Here is a 19917-nt window from a genome sequence, read left to right as displayed (position 1 = left end):
CATTGAAGGACTACAAAACCAGAACTACCAAAAGCTGTTAAAACGAACACACTTCAGGGAGTCACCTTTGTAGAGCCTGCATATTAAAGTCTTGCCAGATTATTATGGCACTATAGTCTTCATTACTAAGGTGACTGTCTGATTATTGGCCATCTATCTGGCCACAACGGTATCTGCAGAGAGACAGGCAGAAGGGGGGGGGGGGTCACGGCAGAGGGAGGGAGAGAGAGAAAAGGCGCGAGTGAGCAAGAGAGAAGGCGCAAGCGAGCGAGAGAGAGAGAAGGTGCGAGTGAGTGAGAGAGAGAAGAAGCGAGCAAGCAAGAGAGAGAGCTGCAGCTCTGTACTGCAGCAGAATTGACAGCCGTGGCCTTCATCCACCTTCATCCAGATCCTTAGCATCACTCAGCTACAGCAGCTGCTCCTCTATTTTGTCACGTAAAACATTAAGTCTCCTCGCATGCATAAGCAGGTTTTTTCTTTTTTTAAATAAAGGGAAGGGATGTTGAAGACCCTGAGCAAAGACTTCCAATTGTGGGTAATAGAACTAAAAAAAATAGATGAGCACCCTTCAAAAATATTTGTTAATCTAAAAAAAAAAAATCACATATTAATTGCTTAAATCTAACATTTCAATATGTAGATGGAGAAAAGAACTGTCATCATCATGATATTCAGACTTGAGTGGGACAGACTGACTCTCAACAGTTTTTGAAATCAAAGGAGCCCAAAACTATTTAAAGCAAGGTGATGGTGGTGTAAAAATGGGTTGACATAAGGTGCTGTTACTGAATGAAGGGCAACACAGATTCTACATACAAGTGTCCTGAAGCAGGAAAGTTATGACAATATTAATGTGGCTCATCTTCCAACTTGTTTGCATTGCAATTCAAAACATGTTTTTCGTCAGTGTTTATTGATCTGTGCGTGTTTCAGCTCATCTCATCCAGATTTTGCCTGTGAATAGTATCCAAATGGACAGGAAGCAACTGTAATGAACAATGTGTAAAATAATCAAGTGAACCCAGTTACCACTACATTCAGTGAGGATTAAGACCAGGATGAAAAGCTTTGATGGTAACTCATAATGTGTGCTAGGGGTCTTGATAATTTTTCATTATGAATGACAAGGGGCAACAAAAGCTGAGCAGAAAGTGTAAACTTGAGAGAGAACAAACAATGAAAATATTTTCCTCGGCTTGAAAACAATAAAAACATGGCAGATTTTTCAAATGCCATCAGACTTTGTATTAGCTTGGTTACTGCACTACATATGAATAATCTAGTAATAGTTAAAGCAGCATTCATGTTATATTGAAACTGTTTCTAATATCAAAGGTAACAGCATGTATTTACTATTCTATTCAAAAAACAGTCCAAACATAAAGACACAACATTGAGTTAAAGATAAAAGCAATGCTAAAACATTTAGAGTTTTGTCTGATTTCTCCTTCCAACTGGCACTTCCCACATAAAGGGACAATAAATTCACATTTTGGCTATCTAGAAATGCAATTTGTTATTTTTGGCATTCCTAAAAAAAAAAAAAAAAGAAAAATGTGAATGGTAACCAGATAAATCCTTTGCAGCTAGTTAGTGGCCTGCTGATCTTATTTGGTCTCCATTAGGACTGCTAACAACAACAATAAGAAGACATTTTACTGATGATTAATGGGTCAGAGGTAAAACAGGTGCCTGTTGAAGTCAAACAAAAGACATAAATCTTTGTCTATGGAAGAAACAAATAAAGGACATCTTTAAAAATAAAACAAAGATTTGTCATTATGTAGAGGACAAAATATAAGTGTAAGACAATTATGGTAAGATAAGTCAAGTAAAAAGGCCCCAAGCCAGCAATCCCATGTGCTTGAGGGATGCTTAGAGATAAAGTACAAAGTCATTAAACTCTTTTCCTGCTTAACATAGACCCTATGATCCTATCCACACCAGGCCATTAAATATAATACAATCCAATATTCTTCAGTAAATCAATGTATAAGCTTCTGAGGACCAGTCAGTGTTTCTCTGCATTAGTTAAACAGATGTGGATCTTTATCCAAGTTCAACAGACATGGATGGAGAAAAAAATATATATGCTTTTAACAAGTGACAGAAAACATATTTTCAGCCAGGCCCTGAGGTATTGTGGGGCACGATGCAGAGAAGTGATGTAAAGAACAGGAAGGGGACAAAAATATCACTTGATTAATGGCACTTTTTTTTCCTTTTTTAACATTTTGTGTTAGAATTTAATTCTCTCGAAATGGTTTGAAGTTGTCGACACAGTCAGTGTCCAGAGTCTTGTCAGTGGTCATAAAAAAGGTCACAATGGAGAAGAATGACACAGAGGAATCCATGTGTTCATTGGCCAGCCAGCCCACCAGCCATCATTCCCTGTGGCAGAAAGTGGGGAGAGGTATGAAATATTCAACCTTATTCAACCTCCCACGGAATGGGACAGAGGCTCTGTGACAAAGTAACAAGTGACCTAAAAGATGAGACCTGTCCCTTTTCCTTTCTTTTGTGTTTTTTTTTCCCTCTCTTACTTTCATCCATGACCTCCATCTCCCAGCTGGCAGGTGTCCTTGAGTAACTGTGCCCCAGAAAAAGACTTGTCCAAAGAAAGGGAAAAAAAAATAAATCTGAGGAATCAGGAAAACTGAATTGAACTCTGAAGTGGGCGGGGCCATCCTCTGTATATGTGGATTAAAATCCTAGATGAGTGGTAAACAAAATGTAGAAAGTTTGATTTACATTGGCTCTCCTCCCCCCTTCAAGTGTCACTCATTAACAGGAAAGTAACAGCATTGTGTTTGCTTGTCTGCAAGTATCAGGGTGTGTATGTGCAGCTTAGCTCAATGGAAAAGTGGGCTGAATTGAAAGCTTGTGGCTGTCCGTCCTCAGCTGGATGGGACTGTTAGTGTGCTGTGCTGACCTGGTGTGGGTCTGAAGGGCTTCTCCTGTCACCAGTTGGCTTTAACAGCTTTGACATCACTGACCAGGTTTTGGGCAAGACAGATACCAAATATCTGAAGAGCAAGGCAAGCAGGATATTAGATCAACACATGCTTACATGAAGTAAAATCAAAATACTACATGTTATGCATCCCCAAAAAAAGGAAGAAAAAAGAAAAAAGGAGATGTTTTCTGTTCTCACAGCTAGATGGCAGTGATTAACAAAGCACAACCCATGTTTGAAGTAAATGATGTAATTTCAAATGCAGAGAGGCTTCATGTAAATGTTTTGAAGTGAAAGTATCTTTGAACAACAACTTCTTACCTGCAAAAGTGCAATACCAACAAAGATTCCAGCTACAATGATCAGGTTGTCCTGAAGCCACTTCTCAAACTGTCCCACACAGCCCTTGGTATAGATATACTTCTGACGATTCAGCTCCTAGTGATGACCAAATAGCAGATTGGCAGTACATTAAATGTAGGTGAATACATTATTTCACAATGCACATTTTTATCGGTCACATTAATTTGTCAGCTCTGAGTGAGGACGCTGGCCTTTTGCAAAATCTGAACTCTGATCTAAGACAAAACAATTTTGTCCAATGACTACTTCACTGCTGGGGAGGCCAAGAGAGGTGAGTGGAAGTCACTCTTACATTATAACGTGTCTGGAATAATGGAAAATATCAAGGTAGTGTATTCAGTTTGTTTGTGGACCTTGTCTGGCCTGAACAAACAGGCAGAAGCTGTTTCCTGTTCCCGAACAGATGGCTGTTTGTGATGTCAGATTCAGCCAATGATGTATGCGGTCTATTCAGAGATGGAAATAAAAAAGTGTAATTTAGAGCTGCAAAGACACTAAAATAGGGGGAGAATAATGGGTGTGAGCAAGCCCAAATACAATGCTTTCATTGTTACTCTTCAAGACAAGTCAACCAGGAAAAACCTTTCTTCTCTTGCAAAATCTGAAAGCTGTCTTTTAACCAATGGGAGGTGCAGGGAGCCTCTTGGCAGCCAATAAAAAAGCAGGAAACACTATGTTGCTCTGGCTGTGAACTTCCTCAGAAGCTATTTCAGCCCTCTGTTTTTTGTTTTTTTTGTGCTGCCATCTTGCTCATGTCTCCTGCTCTTCCTTTTTCACCACCTGCGCCCCTAAAAAAAGTATGCACAGCAGTTTACTGCACATCACTGACAGCTTCAGCAAAACGTCAATTACCATGACATCAGCACAAGAGCATATAGAGGAATTCATACCAAAGCAGTGGCAGGTGGTTCACTGTATTGCAGTGTGCCTAGCAACAGCAATCCTTCTGACTGCAGTGCAGTGAGTTGTAACCACCACACCCACACACCGAGGAAAAGAGAACGGACTGGCATAACCCACTGAGTTGCCAATTACAGAGTGTAGTAAGGTTGCTCTCTGGGCTATAACTGGAGCCTAATTATCCCTGTTAGGAAGAACAATCTGTTATTAAGGCAAGAAAAAGGCAGAGGAGCCAGTGTGCTTCTTAACCCTTTACACTCTCTGTCTGCTGTCATGTATTATTTTGTACATAAAAAAAGGAATGTTTTCTAAACAAAATAAAGATGCCACAAGATACTAAATTTGATTTGTTCCAAATTTGGTCAAAGTTATTTATTTCAATCATGAATCATAATGTACTCCTATTTGACATAAAACCAGGGTAAATTAAACTGAGTGATTGAGACAAGCAATCAAATCCAATACAAATGCATCCGACTGCCACTTTGCCCTGAACAGCTGCTTAGATCCTTTCAGTCAAACGGGCTCTCAGCTTGTCAATCAGCTTGCCCCCAGGAGTAATTTCACCCTGCGGCCTTACGTTAGTTTATCTAGAAAGACTGCCACTGGCTGCCAATCATGTTTCATGACTGCAACTGGCTGTGCTGTCAACGAGAACTAGCTTTCTCTAACTCTGATCACTTTATTTGACTTTTAAACCCAAATATACTAAAAAAAAAAAATACTATGATTGATTTTCAAAGAGCTTCATCTTCAAAATAGATGTGAGTGAATTAAAATGAATAATGGTTTAAGAACATAAAGATCTCTTACAGATTATAAGTGGTAGAAACATGATTGTTGACTACTGATACCAACCCCTTCAAGCCGAACATCATAACCACACTGTGTATTGATGACATCCTCCTGAAAAAACAAAGAATCCAAAAATGTGAAGACCTCCGTCAGATTTCAGAATGAATAATTAAAAAGTTGACAATAGATAGTATAGAGTATAGAGTTGAGAGATGAATTATTAATTATTATTAATCAAAGTCTTGATGATTAAGAACTTCAACCTGAATGCAACAAAATAAACTATACTATTAACAGAAATGTTGCAGTTTAATTATACGTACATTATTGATTAAAATCATGACATTGCCTTTAGTATTGTGTGACTCACCGCAGGGTCCTTGACACAACAGGAAAAGGGGACACCACAGCGCTCCCTGCTGGGATTCGTCTGTGTGCAATTGAAGTACATGTTGAGGTTCCAGTCATCAGGCCCATGAGCTCCACAGCATGACCACTGAGATAACGACAACAACAGATTAACCAGCCAGCTCTGGCTAACAGACAAATTTATTTTGTCTGATCTGTTCTAGAAACAGCACCTTCGAGTCAGCTTGCACTGGTAACAGCTACAGAGGAGACTCAGATGGTGAAATAACAGTGTATCTTTTGATTTCTAAAGCACACAACATGACTGAGCCCAGCATTTTCACATGGGAGCCAATTATCTACACTGTTTAATTTATGTAATTAGATAATCATTTGAAGGAAATAACATCCCATTAATCATGAAATTTACTGCATGGCTGCAGCGGCTGACTCATTCTTCCCTCTGCCCCAAAGTAAGCAAATTCAACATTTAGTTTAGCTGCATTTAGTTTGTTTATGAACACATTAAACAACAATATTTTTTAGAGATGAGTGACCTCTTGCAGCCAAGAAACCTGTGATGTTAGACATTTTCTTTTTTTTTCCATTGTTGATACTAGAGTGACATATAAGATTCAGGCAGCAGGCATAGACTCACATAGTCCTGGGCAAAGTCAATCAGATTCTGCAAGTCAATGTCATCTCGGTAGGCCTTAACATTATTGTTGATGAAAAAGTTCAGCTGGTCTTTGATCCAGTCTTTAAACACAAAGGCAAGTATCCCTGTAGTCAGCTCCAAGAAGAAGATCAAACCCAGGAACACAGAAAACTGAAAATATATGATACACACACAGAGGGACACAGAAAACTGCATTATATAAAAGCAGAACAGCATAATTTCTCTAGCATTTCTTTCAAAAATAATGAAAGGATAACAGATGTAATGTCCCTCTGCAGGTCTGGCTGAAGGCATGCCTTCATTTGCTGGGTGAGAGCATGGCAACAAAGACCGCAGTCCCAGTGGGACCATTATATCATCCCTTTACTGTAAATGTAGGAGGAGACGGGGCTAATGATAAATGCACAAAAGCCACATTAGCTACTCACTCTGACGCCTGACTTACTGCTACTAATGGACATAGGCTAGAGTTAATAGTGACTCAGAATCACAGCCAGCTACATTGAGAATTTGTCTCTGTCAGTCACATTTCGTTATCAATACAGTTGAACTCAACTAAACCTCTCAAAATGGTGGTGTCACGGTTTTGGGCTTATAAATAATTCTCGGTTTATCTCTGATCAAAGACAAATATGGGAAGATGAAGCAAACATTGTTTGACACGAAGAAGCATTTCAGTGGCCTACGAGGAATGGATCTATGTTTCTGATAACGACTTTTGGATTAAACAGGAGTTGCTTTAGTGACATGCAAATGGCCATGGCATTTGGCTTGGGTGAGTCAAAGTGACACCTGCTTCAGTGAAACTCTCAGCTCTGGCGTTCTGTACAAATCAATGGTGTGTAAAGTGGTGAACATACTGTCTGCACTTAGAAAAACAAGAGCTGGCTTACAAATTTAAGTAGGAAAGTGTTCTCTCTAAGCGCTCCAATACAACCAGCAAAACCCAGGATGAACATGACCCCTCCAACTACGATGAACAGCCACACAGGGTCAAAGCCTCCTAGATCTGTAATGGATGACAGATTGGACAGCACGCCCTGGGGTAAAAGAAAAAAGACAAAAGAGAATGGTTAAAATTCCAACTACAATGCTTTCAAACCAATCAAACTGTCTCTTTTACAAGGTCTAATCAAAACCACTCACTCCACAAAAACACAGCTAACCTTGGGGAGATTATGTGATGTTAACAAGAAAAAGTAAGTGAATTCAACAAATTATAGCTAAGAGGACCCTAGCACTACAATGCTCAGAAATCAGAAAACTCTATTAAAAGGCAATACCCTTATTTAATTAAATAGCGTCAATTAAATGTGTTGCTTAGTTCATTAAATAGCAAAACGCCCCCAGAGGATTTTTCCCCCATTAACTTATTTGGAAACACAATTGTGTTAAATTTCTGGCCAACAGACTAAACAGTAACTTTTATCAGGAGACACAGGGTTCAAGGTTCTCTGCAAATCTTCACAAACAGACATCTGTCCTTCCTCTCTACATATCCTGTCCCCACAGGCCTGCAGCCAAAGTGTGTCCAACATCTTTTCCTGTCAGTCTCTGGCCAGCATCATGCTTTATACTCACAAAAAATTTTTTTTCTATGAACTAATTGCCCATCACTCAAATATATTTTTCAGACTTGAGGCAAAAGAAAAAGCTCCATTGAATATAAGTTGCCATCACTGCGAAGCGCTATGTTAGCAACAATCAAAACTTGTTTCTCCCCACCTCTTCTTGCATTTTACCCCACAAAGGAAGCCTATAATTCTCTAACTGTGGGCACATGATTTCATTTCTGATACCCTGTTTGCTTATCACATATACTTCTCATGTGAAACACTTGCAGCAAGGGTGAAAGCAGAAATCTCATACTGCTTAATTTAAGCTCCCTCTGCACTGAGCTAGGGGACAACTATAAGGAAGTATTGCATTATTGTGCGTCTATGGCACTGGTGTAGAATAAATTGCCCTCATTTGAATTTAAGCTTGAGGCCCTGAAACAATAATGTAGTCTGGCTGCACGCAGCGGGCTTGAAAATAATCAGCTTAGTCACTGAGACCCAAACTCACCATTATGCTTCTCCAGCACCCGCTATTCATCATTTGGCAAAATCCCTTTTAAATTTTTCACTCTGTTCCACAAAGGTACTTCGAGTACAAGGGCTATTTGCACAGATTGACATGATCAGATGTTACTAATCGGTACATGCGTCCAGACTGCTGCAGCGTTTACTGAACCGGCTAGTACTATTTCTTGCTAATTAATGAACAAATTAACTGTAAACTCGATGGGAAGAAGCCTTTAATGTTTTCATGATATGTTGCACGTGAAAGGTCAATGGCAGCTTGGGCACCGTGAACAGTAAACACCAGGCAACAGTTTCCATACAAATTTGAAGGTCCAGTTCATTTTGGGACTGTCACATAATGCAAAACACTGAATTTCTTATGGTTGTGTGTCAAATGACTTGATCTTTTAGGCTATACGCATTTCTAGCTCCTACTCAACAATTGGAAAAACATTAGCTACGCACAAGCTGAACAAATTTTCACAAGTTACACATCACACTGGAGCAGCAGAAGTCTTGTTTATGTCTATTTTACCACATCACTCCTATCAAAAGTCCTGTTTCCAGCTTCACTCTCTTGCACCTAAAGCCTATTCCAGTCAGAGTAGGGAGAGGAATTTGAGCTATGTTTTCGAGAGTAGTGTTGTGCCTCACTTGTGAGTCTTTGTATGTGCATGTGTTTATACTTACCTTCTCCGCCCATGCCCACAAGCCTATGCCCAAGAATGCCGCTCCTAGTAACTGTAAAACAAAGCACACAGGAGGTTTTGGTGTCAAAAGGGAACAGTACTCATTGCTTACACCAGTTTCAAGCCACCCTGTTTCATGTATTAAAAAATGTGGTTTTAATCTTAGACATTGCTCAGCAGTACAAAATATCTGAAAGCACAAATTGTTCTTCCTCGGTAAGACAGACAGAGTTTACCAGTCAAAGATTACTGAGTTGGTGTGGTGTAATTACATGTAATTTACATGTGAGGTGCAACCCTGTTAATGCATGTAAACACCCAAAAAATTGTTTGTTCAAACTTTGATGAATCCACAATAATCCATGACACCTTCTCCCAAATCTCTCATTTTGAAACAAGTGGTGGTCTTAAAATGGCAGACAATACTGTTTTTATGAAGAAACCTCATCATTTTTGGAAAGAATCTAACAGAGAGTTAGCTTTTAGTGGCTTTAAGCAAAAGTGAGATCTCAGAGGATGTCTTTCAACTTCCTGGGGACAGACTGAGTCATTGCATCGGCAGGTTAGAATCATAGCACTGGGACACACTGGGACATCCTGAGAGTTAAGGAAAATCCCTCCTGTCTTAGCTTGCCATCAGACGGATGGATGAACGTAAGGCTCAGTTTACAACATGTCCCCCTAAAAAAGAAAACTTCAGAAAGTACAAGGTAATGGCCTAAGAAGGCCATAGCATTAGACCTTCCAATAAAAACAGTAAAATGCCTAGGTTTCAGTTTAACACACATTTCCAGACCACCAGAAAATATCATTCCTCAGACATTTACTATTATAATGAACTTAACTGAGGCAAAATAAAAAAATAGCAGAGCCTGAGCTCTTTTGAAAGTGAATGAAATAATTTTAGGAAGCTGATTAAATCAAGGGAAGCAGGCAAAACAATGGGGACCTGTCAATCCACAGATGACCAACGAGACAAGGACCACAAAGGTGACAGTATACCAACAGCAACAACTGCAGCAATCCACATGTGCGTCCACATGTACTGATGACTTGGCCTTGCAGTTACATAAGCGATTACAGTGAAAGGTGTGGTGGCGTCGGCTGTAAAGTGACACAGAGGAAGAGTCACGGTAAACAGGTGGAGATCAGTTGGATGCAATGAGACTGCCAGAGTGGAAATAAACCAGCCAGCCTCTTGCTCTCAATAATCCCCACTGATTCAAGAGCAGATAAAGACAGACCAAACAAGCCTCATCGCACTGGAAACAGCAATGAGACAACTCCACCAAAAGTTTCATTAGATCTAGATAAAAACGTCTGTGCACCATGTATAGTCCCACTTTAAGATGAATTATAAATGATGTGTGGATGTCATTGACTGAAGCTGTTCCACTCCCTGTGGGACAACATACCACCTGTATGTTTTGTGTAACAGGGTGTGGCATTTTTACAGCAAATTCCTTGACTTTTTTTTTTTTTTACAATTCAGGCTGTCAAGCTTTATATAGACACAGATCACAAAGTAGTGTGCTTGGAATAACCCGAAGGAAAACTAAATCTGTGTCTTCTTTCCAAATGAGAAGTCTTCAACCCCAGAAACCAACACCAATGTTGCAGAAGAAGAGTTACAATTTCCACCAGGAAGTTACCCTAAAATAGTTTGACCTTTAAACATGTGTTGTCCAGATTTCACTCAACATAACAGAAATGAAGGTCTGTATTCTATCAAAGAGTAGTTGATGTCTTATCTCTTAAAATCCCACTAAGGATGTTAAATCAAACTTAGTGCACCCTGTCAGGAAAAATGCAATAATTTCTTGTTTACCATTATAATGTGTTTCAGTAGACTCTGATGTCTGATCATTTAGTCTAACCTCCATTGTTCTGTACTCTAAAGGTTGAAGAACCTTTACTGAACAAAAAAAGCTTGTCTGTCCTAAAATATGTATTTATTTCTTTGAGACTGACATTTGATGTTTGTTTTAGTTTGATAGTTCCTTTGATTCCATAATTAATTGCCTTTCTATCTGAATTTTATTTGATTTAGTTTGCCCTTTCTCCTAGGAGTGCCATCATTCTTTTGTATATACTTTATATAATGACAATAAAGGCTTTCTGATTTCTGACTACAGTTAATTTCCATCAAAATTATAATTTGAAATAGATTTTATTTTTATTTTTTTTAGAGAAAGATGAATAAGACTAGCTTGAATTTGAGCAGGGACATTAACAGAATCAAGTGCTGCCTTCTAGTATGTATGTTACAGAAACCAATATTCAGTAAGTGTAATCTGACAGTACACTGTTTTTCTGCAGTGTTGTTGGAATCAAAAGGTATGCAACCAGTGGCCCAGTGCATAGAACAAACAATTCAATTTTAGTACCTCAGTACCTCAGAGGCAAGGGCAGAGGCTGGGGAAAGCAGCAATTTTTGATGATACCAGAAGATGGAAATAAAAACAAAACAAATATTAATCCATAGGCTACTGACAGACATCACCCATTCAATCATTTATCGTGAAGTATTTCATATAAATTGTGCATCAATTACAAGATTTCATTGTGAATGATACAGTAATTATTTTATTTACAAGAATAAAAAGAATTGATGGTTCAGCAGGCATTCCCTATCCCTTCTGCTTAGGGGTGTATAATAACGTATCATTCACAATACAAAATAATTTTGGATCTCAAGGCAAAAATGAAGACCGTGAGATCAACAGATAGCAACAACAACACACACAATACTATTCGGATGTACCGGCATGATAAAACTGAAACAAGCATGACGGATGGGGCCGCCAACTTGCCTGTTCTGGTAGTGCTAATAGCCGGTGTCATTTGCTCCATGCCATTCACCATTTCCTGTCAGTCTTCACGCTATCCTAACTAATAAAGATGAGAAAAAAAGTGTTCAATAAAGCAAAGCTGTAGCTGTCCGTTTTGTTTTTTTTTTTTTGCACATAACTCATTCAGAGTCGATTTATTTTTTTACATGCAGTATAGATATTTACACTGCATATTTCAGGATTTTTTTATCACTCTTTACAGTATTCGTAATTGTTTATGAACAAAAGAAATAGTTAAGTTAAATATTTCAAGTTATAAATGACGATGCTTCCTGTTCAACTACTAAAATCAGAGATCAGAGATTATAATCATCATAATCAGTTTTCAGCCATATTGGTAACCCTGCTTTTGCATCTCCGTTGCTGTCAATGCCAATAAAATAGAAAGAAAAAACTTGAACCTTCATTTTTGTGCTTATGAAATAAAACACCAGCCGAAAATTTCCTCTGTTTGATGGCCAATGAAGTTATTTCTGTACTTCAAAACAGTTGCATTTCTCCTTGCTTACCACAGCTTAGGGTGACCTTGAAGGCAGTTGTTTTAGACTGTTATTTTCACTTACTATCTCTTCTTCAGTCAGTTGATTCTCCTCATTAGTTTTATTTATAAAATACACAATATCTGAGCATTTTTATATCTGACATAATGCAGAATAAAAGCAAACTAAAAAATAACAACCAAATATTTATTTTGTAAGTTTTTCTAGTTACAGAAAGGCCTCCAACATTGGCAAAAAGATTGTATCATTATCTGAAAGTTGATGTGACAATCCAATACCAAAAACTTTGCAGGTTTACCCAGATAAAACAGTTATTTTCCCAAAAACTATTCTACTGTAGCCACAGGAGGTTGTGTTGTGCCACCAATGCCAACGGCTATTTCAGAGCACAGGAGAGTGATTAATTTCCTTAGAAAAGTGAAACCATATCCATTAACGTAAAAACCAGAACTTGGCATTACGTTACAAAGTTCAATCAGTAAAACAACCATGTGCACTGTATGCACAGCTTCAGTTTTGACTATTGTTAGGACAACTAGTGTAATCATTCTATTTTTTGATTTAGATTTTTTTCATTTTTATTACTGACAAACAGGTTCACAGTTTTGATCTGATGCCGTACAACAATGACAACAATCATATTACATCCATACAGGTACATTAATACACAGCTGCTGAAAATGTTTTTAACAACACGGTATTGTATTGGTAGATAATCAAGTTCAGGTATTGAACTTCACTTAGTTTAAGCAAAACCTTCAAAATTCAACTCACCTTAAAGATCTCACTATGAAAAGGCTGCTTATCTTTCACTTACTATGAGTTTAATTGTGAAGTATCATATATTGTCTAAGTGTCACGTGTTAGCATAGAAATCATATTCTGACAGATTGTTTAGTTTGTTTTGAAAGCCCTATCTGCAAAACCAGCTTCCGTAATGAAACAGTGAGGTTTGGATGGTGATGTGATTTTGACTGAATGAATACATTGTACCTGAACTGAGTGTGCTTTTGTGTACAGCTTACCATCCTGTAATGCTGGCGGTCAGGGTAAATTTCAGGTCGGTTGGTGTTAGTGACACTCTCTCCTTGTGCTAAACTTTATCACTGTCACCCTGAGATGAAAACGTTCTCCAGATAAGTAGTGCTGTTTTTTACAGCGCACTTTTTAAACTCCTGTCCATGCGTTAATTAAATACATGCATGATTAAAAAGACCTAAGATTACGTGGACAATATTGCAATAAAACCAAGGACAGTACACTACTGTGTTGTTTGTTCTCACTTAGTTTACATTTCAATGCTTCTGTTTGTGTGGGGACACGATGTTTTAAAAGCCTGTCAGGATTTTCCTTCTTTATAATGCACCTTCTGAAGCTAGTTATTTGTCTCCCATTCCTCTGTATTTTTATCCTGCCATCTAATCCCTGTCCTTTTATGTTTAATTACTATGCAAATAATCACAATGCACAACCACATGTCCTTGTATCTGCCACCTTATTCAAATCAGGCTGTTCAGGTTATATCTCTGTCAAGTACTGCTCTAGGATGTGTGTGTCCCAGCGCAAGGGGTTCCTCACAAAGTGGACACAGAGATTATCAACACTTGAGAAGATGCTCCCATAAGCCAGTTGATCCCATTAACCTCAACTAACCAGCAGACAAACTGAGCTTCACGCTGCCTGGACACATACACACACAAATGCACAGGGTTTAGACTCACTGTAGTGTGACTGCTGTTTTGCAGGCTCCCTAAAAAGCTAAAAATTCGATGTGCCCAACTGTGCGAATTCATTCTTTCTTGACAAAGCAATAACAGCAGCACTGCCAAAAAGGCAAACTAAATGTGGAGCTTGTGTTACTCCCTAACAAGACAATACTTGTAGACATGAATTTTACGTTTACACTTCATCACACTTGAAACTCTAGAATCAATGTATCTATTTAGCTGAGTAATTACAGCAGCAATAAAACACTTTGAAGTCAGACTCTGGTCCAAAATGCTGTGAACAGGGATGGACCATATAGTAGAATCAAAGCAGCAATAGGAGCCAGAGTCTGAAACATTAGATCCCATTTAATGCTAATATCTTATATCGAGAATAATCAACATAGAGTAGACCCAGCTGAGTCAGACTGCTGTCAACATAGAGTTACAAAACAGATATCAGAATAAATCAGAAAAGACAACTCTCCTTGTGAGTGGACTTTGCCTCCATGTTCACATTGAATTTTATCTGTGGGAGGCAGCAAACGGCTACTGAGCAGAGCAGCATACACATTTATCCTCATGTATAGGACTGGAAAATAAAAAATTGTTGTTACTTTGGTGTCTTGCCATGGGCAAATACACTCACTAAGCACTTAGGAAAATTCATACACCTGCATATTCATGCAATTATCCAATTAGCCATTGGGACATGGCAGCAGTGCAGAACATGAATTCATGCAGCTACAAGTCAGGAACTTTAGTTAATGTTCACATCAAACATAAGCATAGGGAAAAAAGTCTGACCTAAAATGCTGTGCCATGAGTGCTGGTGCCAGGCGAGCTGTGTATTTCTGGAGACTACTGATCTCTAGGGATTCACACAAGAAACAGTCTCAAGGGTCTCACTCAGAAAGGTGTTAAATACAAAATCCATCCAGGGAGCTGCACTTCTGCAGACCTGATCAAACAGACTGCAGCTGGCAGAAAGGTTTCTGTAACTCCTATAAGTTCTCTTTACAACTATGGGCAAAAGAATGAAGAACACATTAATCCCTGTATAGGATGGGTTGCAACAGCAGCAGATCACTTTGGCCTGTCTGCCAAAACATAACAGACATCTGAGGACACAGTAGACACAGGTTCCCCAAATCTGGAATGAAAAACTGATCCTGATCTGATGAATCTGGATTTCTGCTGTTACACACATTGGTCCAGCCTGCCTTAGGACTATAGTCCAGGCTGGTGGTGTTGGTGCAGCGGGCATTCGGGAAATAGAGCCCTATAAAATCCTACGGAACAGACATTAAAAACATTCATTAATTCATTATAAACATGGAATAACACGGAACTGGCCGACATTTTACATAAATGTTTTTTTTTTTTTCCCCGGGATAAAAAGGAACACATCTGTTGGGAAAATGCTCTCAGGGGGGTCACTAATAATGCACATCCCCCTACCAATAAATGAATAAATAAATCAATCAATGAGGTGACTTGAGCGTAGTGGGCGTGGTTCAATTCCCAGTAGGGGCACCTGAACATGTCTAGGTAAATTGGTTAATTGGTTAATTGGTGATGAGTATGGGACTGGGCTACAGCAAGGAATGACAAGCCCCCCCCCCAGACCGGACCAGACCAGACTGGACTGGTGAAGGCACCCCTCTAGAGATCAGACCAGACTAGAGACTGGACCAGACCAGAGATTCCCCCCCAAAGGCTACAGTGGACCCCTCCAGAGACTAGAGACTGGACCCCTCCCGAGACCAGAACCTGGTCTTATTTTTTGTTTCAGAATAAAAAGGAACGTCTCTCCAAGGAGGTCACTAATAATGCACGCCTCCCATCAGAGAAGCAGCCGTCTGAGTGGTAAGTGCTAAGTCAAACGAGAGTCTCTCACTGAGCTCAACAAAAGAGGTTGACTATCATGTTCCTGATATGTCAGTAATCGGTCGAAAACCAAAGAGCATGGCGATAGAAGAAAGTTTACAGTGGATTTGATATTTCCAGTCGTGGAAGATGTGGAACGTATGTTTTATTGTTATGTTTTTACTTAAATGTGTGTAAGCTTTAATGTTTTCAGTTATAACTTAAGTATTTCATTACTTAAAACACTGTATATGGGTTAAATTTGTGCAAAATGCTAAAAACTGAATTCTCAAACATTATAAAATGGGGGGGGGGCGCGAATATGGGAAATATTTCAACTGAATTTGGGAAAAAATAAAATAAATACCAAGGGCTCTAGGGAAAAACCAAAATGAGTCCAAATCTTTGCCTTCAGAGAGGACGGGGCCGGTTGAATCTCTTTCCGCCATTATTGTAGTTTCCTCCTTGTTTTGGTGCTTACTGTGCATGCGCATGTTCCAGAACCAGCTCTGTGGTGATATCAGGACGTCCCGCATACAAAATAGAGGAAGGCATCCTGCGGATTTGTTTTATTTATTCATTTTTAATCAATTTTGTGACATTTTAACAATCCTGAATCATAGTAAATGAGAATTGAGAATTCTTATATGAATAGATTTTTTTGGCACACCCTTACAATTTACTGTCTTCTAATGGCTCATCCATCTTTGTAACGCACAATGTCACAAGGCTTAAGTCCTCTCAACGTCATGTCATGTATGTGACAGTGACTGGTCCCTACAATCACTAAATCTGAATCCAAGAGAATGTTCTTGGGTTGTGGTCAAGGAAGAGATTAGCAAAATGAATTTGCAATTGACAAATCTGCAGAGATGATTGATGCATTGCATGTCAATATGGACCAGAATCTCAAAGAAATGTTTCCAACATGTTGTGGGACCATGTCATCGGAAACCGTTGCTGTTATGAGTAAGGCCACACCCAGTATTTGTATGGTGTTAGTAATAAAGTGCTTAGTGAGTGTAAGGAAACTGTTCAGCGAGGTTGAACCTGCAAAAGGTTTGGACCCAGTAATTTCATCTTCCTAAAATTATAAATAAATGTTTGACACGCACAAGCAAAAGCATATCCTGCTTTCATTCAGTGCAAACAAGGACATATACTGCGTAAAAACAATATATGAACACATAAAACCCTGACCGCTGCTAACTGTGAGATGAGTGATAGGAACTTGCCATCAAATGACTACATTTACACTTGTCTCTCTACCGCTGTCCACCTGTGATGTGATTACTCAATGCACATATCAGCGCCAAATGTGAAGACACACTCAGAGCAGTAGCTGGCTAATAACACACAATCCATCCATCCATTCAACTCAGCAACTTGGTTACAGCTTAACAAGCTCTTAATTACAGCATGCAGAGCCTCCAAACAGTTCAGCGACTCGGGCAGAAAATGTGATTAATTAAGTGGATGTGAGGAATGTGTCTATTCTAGGTATGTTGTTCTTGGGTGAGAATCCCTGACTGTCAACAGCAAGCCAAGGCACCAGGGGAATTCATGCAGAAGAAAAGCACTGTTTTCATTGCTCTATTTTGCTCACAATATTTAAGGTCTTACAAGCATTCTGTCTCAATTTAGACAGCATTTTCAAGCCTGACAAACTCACAAGGGGAAAGACAAATGGGTTGATTTCTGGAGTATAAACCCCATTTCTCTGTGTTTCAGCATCGTACTGGCTTGTCTGTCAAATCCAGTTTCACAGGACACAGACACAGAGAAGAACATCTTCTAGTGATTATTAACAGAAACAGCCAGCGAGCTGGAACTTGTTTCTCAGTTTCTCAGTTTCTCAGAGAGCTCAGACAAAAGACTGTTAGCTTGGCCTGAGTGTCAAACAGTTTGAAAGAGCACAATATGAGTCAGACATAACACTACAAACCTATGAGTCAAAATCTCCTAGTTGACTTCTCAGTCCGATTAAATTACAATGCGCTTTTCATTTGGGGAAAATTGTAAACTGTATCTAGATGTTCTATTTAAAAAAAAAAAAAGCTGCCTTGTGGCAAGTTTGGCAATGCATACCTCACATTAGTCAGGTATAGTGTCATGCTGTTGCATTATGGAGGGGCAACATGAGGAGGTGGTGATGAACAGAGAACGAAAAGGAATAGAGCCAATTGCATGTGGATCCCATGTGTGCCATGACTGTGAGAAAACAAGCATACAAGGGGAGAAAAGGGAAGAACACACAGGATCGTGCCCGCTTCCCTCCCTCCCCCCTTTTGTTCTCATCATCCCTCTTTATATGTCTGTGGGTGTGTCAGCGAAGAGAAACAATGCTTTCCCACAGAGCCCAGGCACTATAGTGGTGAAGGGAGAGAAAAGGTTGCTTGAAAAGAGGAGGGCTGGGTGGTTCAAACAGTGTGTGAGGACCTTCTGGAGTCAGACTGACACACCATTCCTTCACCCACTCACATTGTACTACACCAGGCGCACAGAGGCAATGCAGACGGGTGAGGAGGGAGGGGTGAGGGAGACTGAACAGAGAAACTTTTCAGATTGACGAGGGATAAAGGCGGATGGGGGGGAGCCGTTGAACTCACTTAGCAGTGACCTCACAATACAGATTGGTTTAATGATATTTCTCAAACACAGCGATATCACAACTTACTGACAGGTCAAAGCAGGGAGAGGGAACAGTATCCACACAGCTTTGCTCTGAGATTTTGTATAATTTTTCCAAGCTGAACATCTTCATATAGTTTAAGACAATCAATCCTCTGGGTATATGAATAATGTTTTGATGTCTTTGCAACAACCTCTGTGTTCACATCATCGACAAAAGCACACCCAACAATTGCCCAAGAAAAAAACTTCACAAACATAAATAAGTAAACAAAAATCCATCAGTGCCTCCGGCTACGTCATTCAAGCTTATCAGTTATGCAAGTTGTCATATAATAACGAAACCACAAAACAGCAACAACAAACACAACCACACATGACGGAAATACAACTACTTAGATGTGTTTTTGATGAACAAAAGTAACTAAAATAAGAACAATAGTTTGACCAAAGATGATGATTTCAGATGATTTGGCCAGCTCTAACGGAGCTAACGTTAAACCAACTCCCACTGGTCCATATGAAGGCTATTTTCATACTCATATCAAGAGGTAAAGCGTGAAAAAGCCACATCTACTTACCCAGAATATAATGTTGAATCCAAATAGGAAGTATTTGACACAACAGCTGACTTCGGCTCCTTTTAAATGGTGGTGTTTCCTGCTCATTCTTCCAGGGTCGTGGTGCTAAGGGGGGAAGCTAACTAACTAACTGCGGCCGCTACTTGAAAAGCTTAGCCAAAGCTGCTGCTGTCGAACTTCTGAAGCCGAGGTGACCTGACTCCATGAGATAAACAACGGCCAGTCTATCTGCCGGACATCACGGCTCCAACCGGGCACACGCGGTTATTTACCTTTCCCCGACTTTTTCACCATGAGCTCGCTAGGCCAGCTAGCTCTCAACTTCTCTGGTTAGCATTAGCGGCTAACAACAACAAATCCGGGGACAGCCGAGGTTTGGGCATTCATCTGCACTTCAGTCGATATTCAAGTTGTCTGGCGGTAATTTTCTCCGGCTACACCGGGAGAAGAAGAGATAAAAGCTCTAGATAGAGGGAGAGGGAGGGAGAGAAAGGGGGCTTTCAGCTAAACGTGTCCTCCATTATCTCTATTGCTGCAGCGTCGCTAGAAGTCTTCATCGTTGTTGTTTTGTGCTGTAAAACAAGCCGCTGCTGTCAAACAGGAAAGGCGCTGCGCTGCCTCTGGCCCCTTTCACCTCAAGAGCGGCATCTGCCGTCTCAGTGCGGGTTTCAACTTTATTTTATTTTCCCAGACAGAGCACAGAAAGGGTAAGCCTTTACAGAGTCACAATTAAATTCACCCCAAAAACTGATAAACATAGGTAAAAACTGTATTTTCGCTTTTTTTTTTTTTTTAGCATGTATCAGTAGAATAAAGTCCATCCTTTATTATGGTCTTATTTACACAGGCCTGTCTATCCGTGCAAATGGGGATAGCTGTGGAGGAGAAAGTGCTCAGTTTGTGTTTATATCAGGGGTGTTGCTAGGCCTGCACACACACACACAGTTTGGTGTTTTGTTTTTTTGTTTGTTTTTTTTGTTTT

At 39.6% G+C, this 19917-nt stretch overlaps 1 protein-coding gene across 2 annotated transcripts; it reads right to left on the bottom strand.

The window, feature by feature from the left end:
• Positions 1 to 879: 879 nt before the first annotated feature.
• tspan17 (tetraspanin 17) lies at positions 880 to 19510 on the bottom strand. Of its 2 annotated transcripts, XM_029512329.1 has the most exons (9): positions 18936 to 19510; positions 8798 to 8848; positions 6935 to 7081; positions 6021 to 6191; positions 5385 to 5510; positions 5078 to 5125; positions 3278 to 3394; positions 2933 to 3026; positions 880 to 2391 (listed from the first exon to the last, which is right to left on the bottom strand). In XM_029512329.1, exons 1-8 carry the CDS (start codon positions 19020 to 19022, stop codon positions 2961 to 2963), a joined length of 813 nt encoding a protein of 270 aa, XP_029368189.1. In that variant the 5' UTR covers positions 19023 to 19510; the 3' UTR covers positions 880 to 2391; positions 2933 to 2960. The 2 variants fall into 2 exon arrangements, with proteins under 2 accessions (XP_029368189.1, XP_029368188.1); XM_029512328.1 differs by having other exon boundaries at positions 880 to 3026.
• Between the last annotated feature and the right edge of the window lie 407 nt (positions 19511 to 19917).

This window comes from Echeneis naucrates, chromosome 10 (assembly GCF_900963305.1).
Source record: "Echeneis naucrates chromosome 10, fEcheNa1.1, whole genome shotgun sequence".
Lineage (NCBI taxonomy): Eukaryota > Metazoa > Chordata > Actinopteri > Carangiformes > Echeneidae > Echeneis > Echeneis naucrates.
This window is presented reverse-complemented; position numbering and strand designations above follow the sequence as displayed.

What these genes read in the sequence shown, in the direction of transcription:
- tspan17 (XM_029512328.1), bottom strand. Translation starts at nt 19,022, where the DNA reads ATGAGCAGGAAACACCACCATTTAAAAGGAGCCGAAGTCAGCTGTTGT. An exon ending in GATTCAACATTATATTCTGG is followed by an intron (nt 8,849 to 18,935) that starts GTAAGTAGATGT and finishes TTTGTTTTACAG; the next exon opens with TTACTAGGAGCGGCATTCTT. An exon ending in TGTGGGCATGGGCGGAGAAG is followed by an intron (nt 7,082 to 8,797) that starts GTAAGTATAAAC and finishes CTTTTACCCCAG; the next exon opens with GGCGTGCTGTCCAATCTGTC.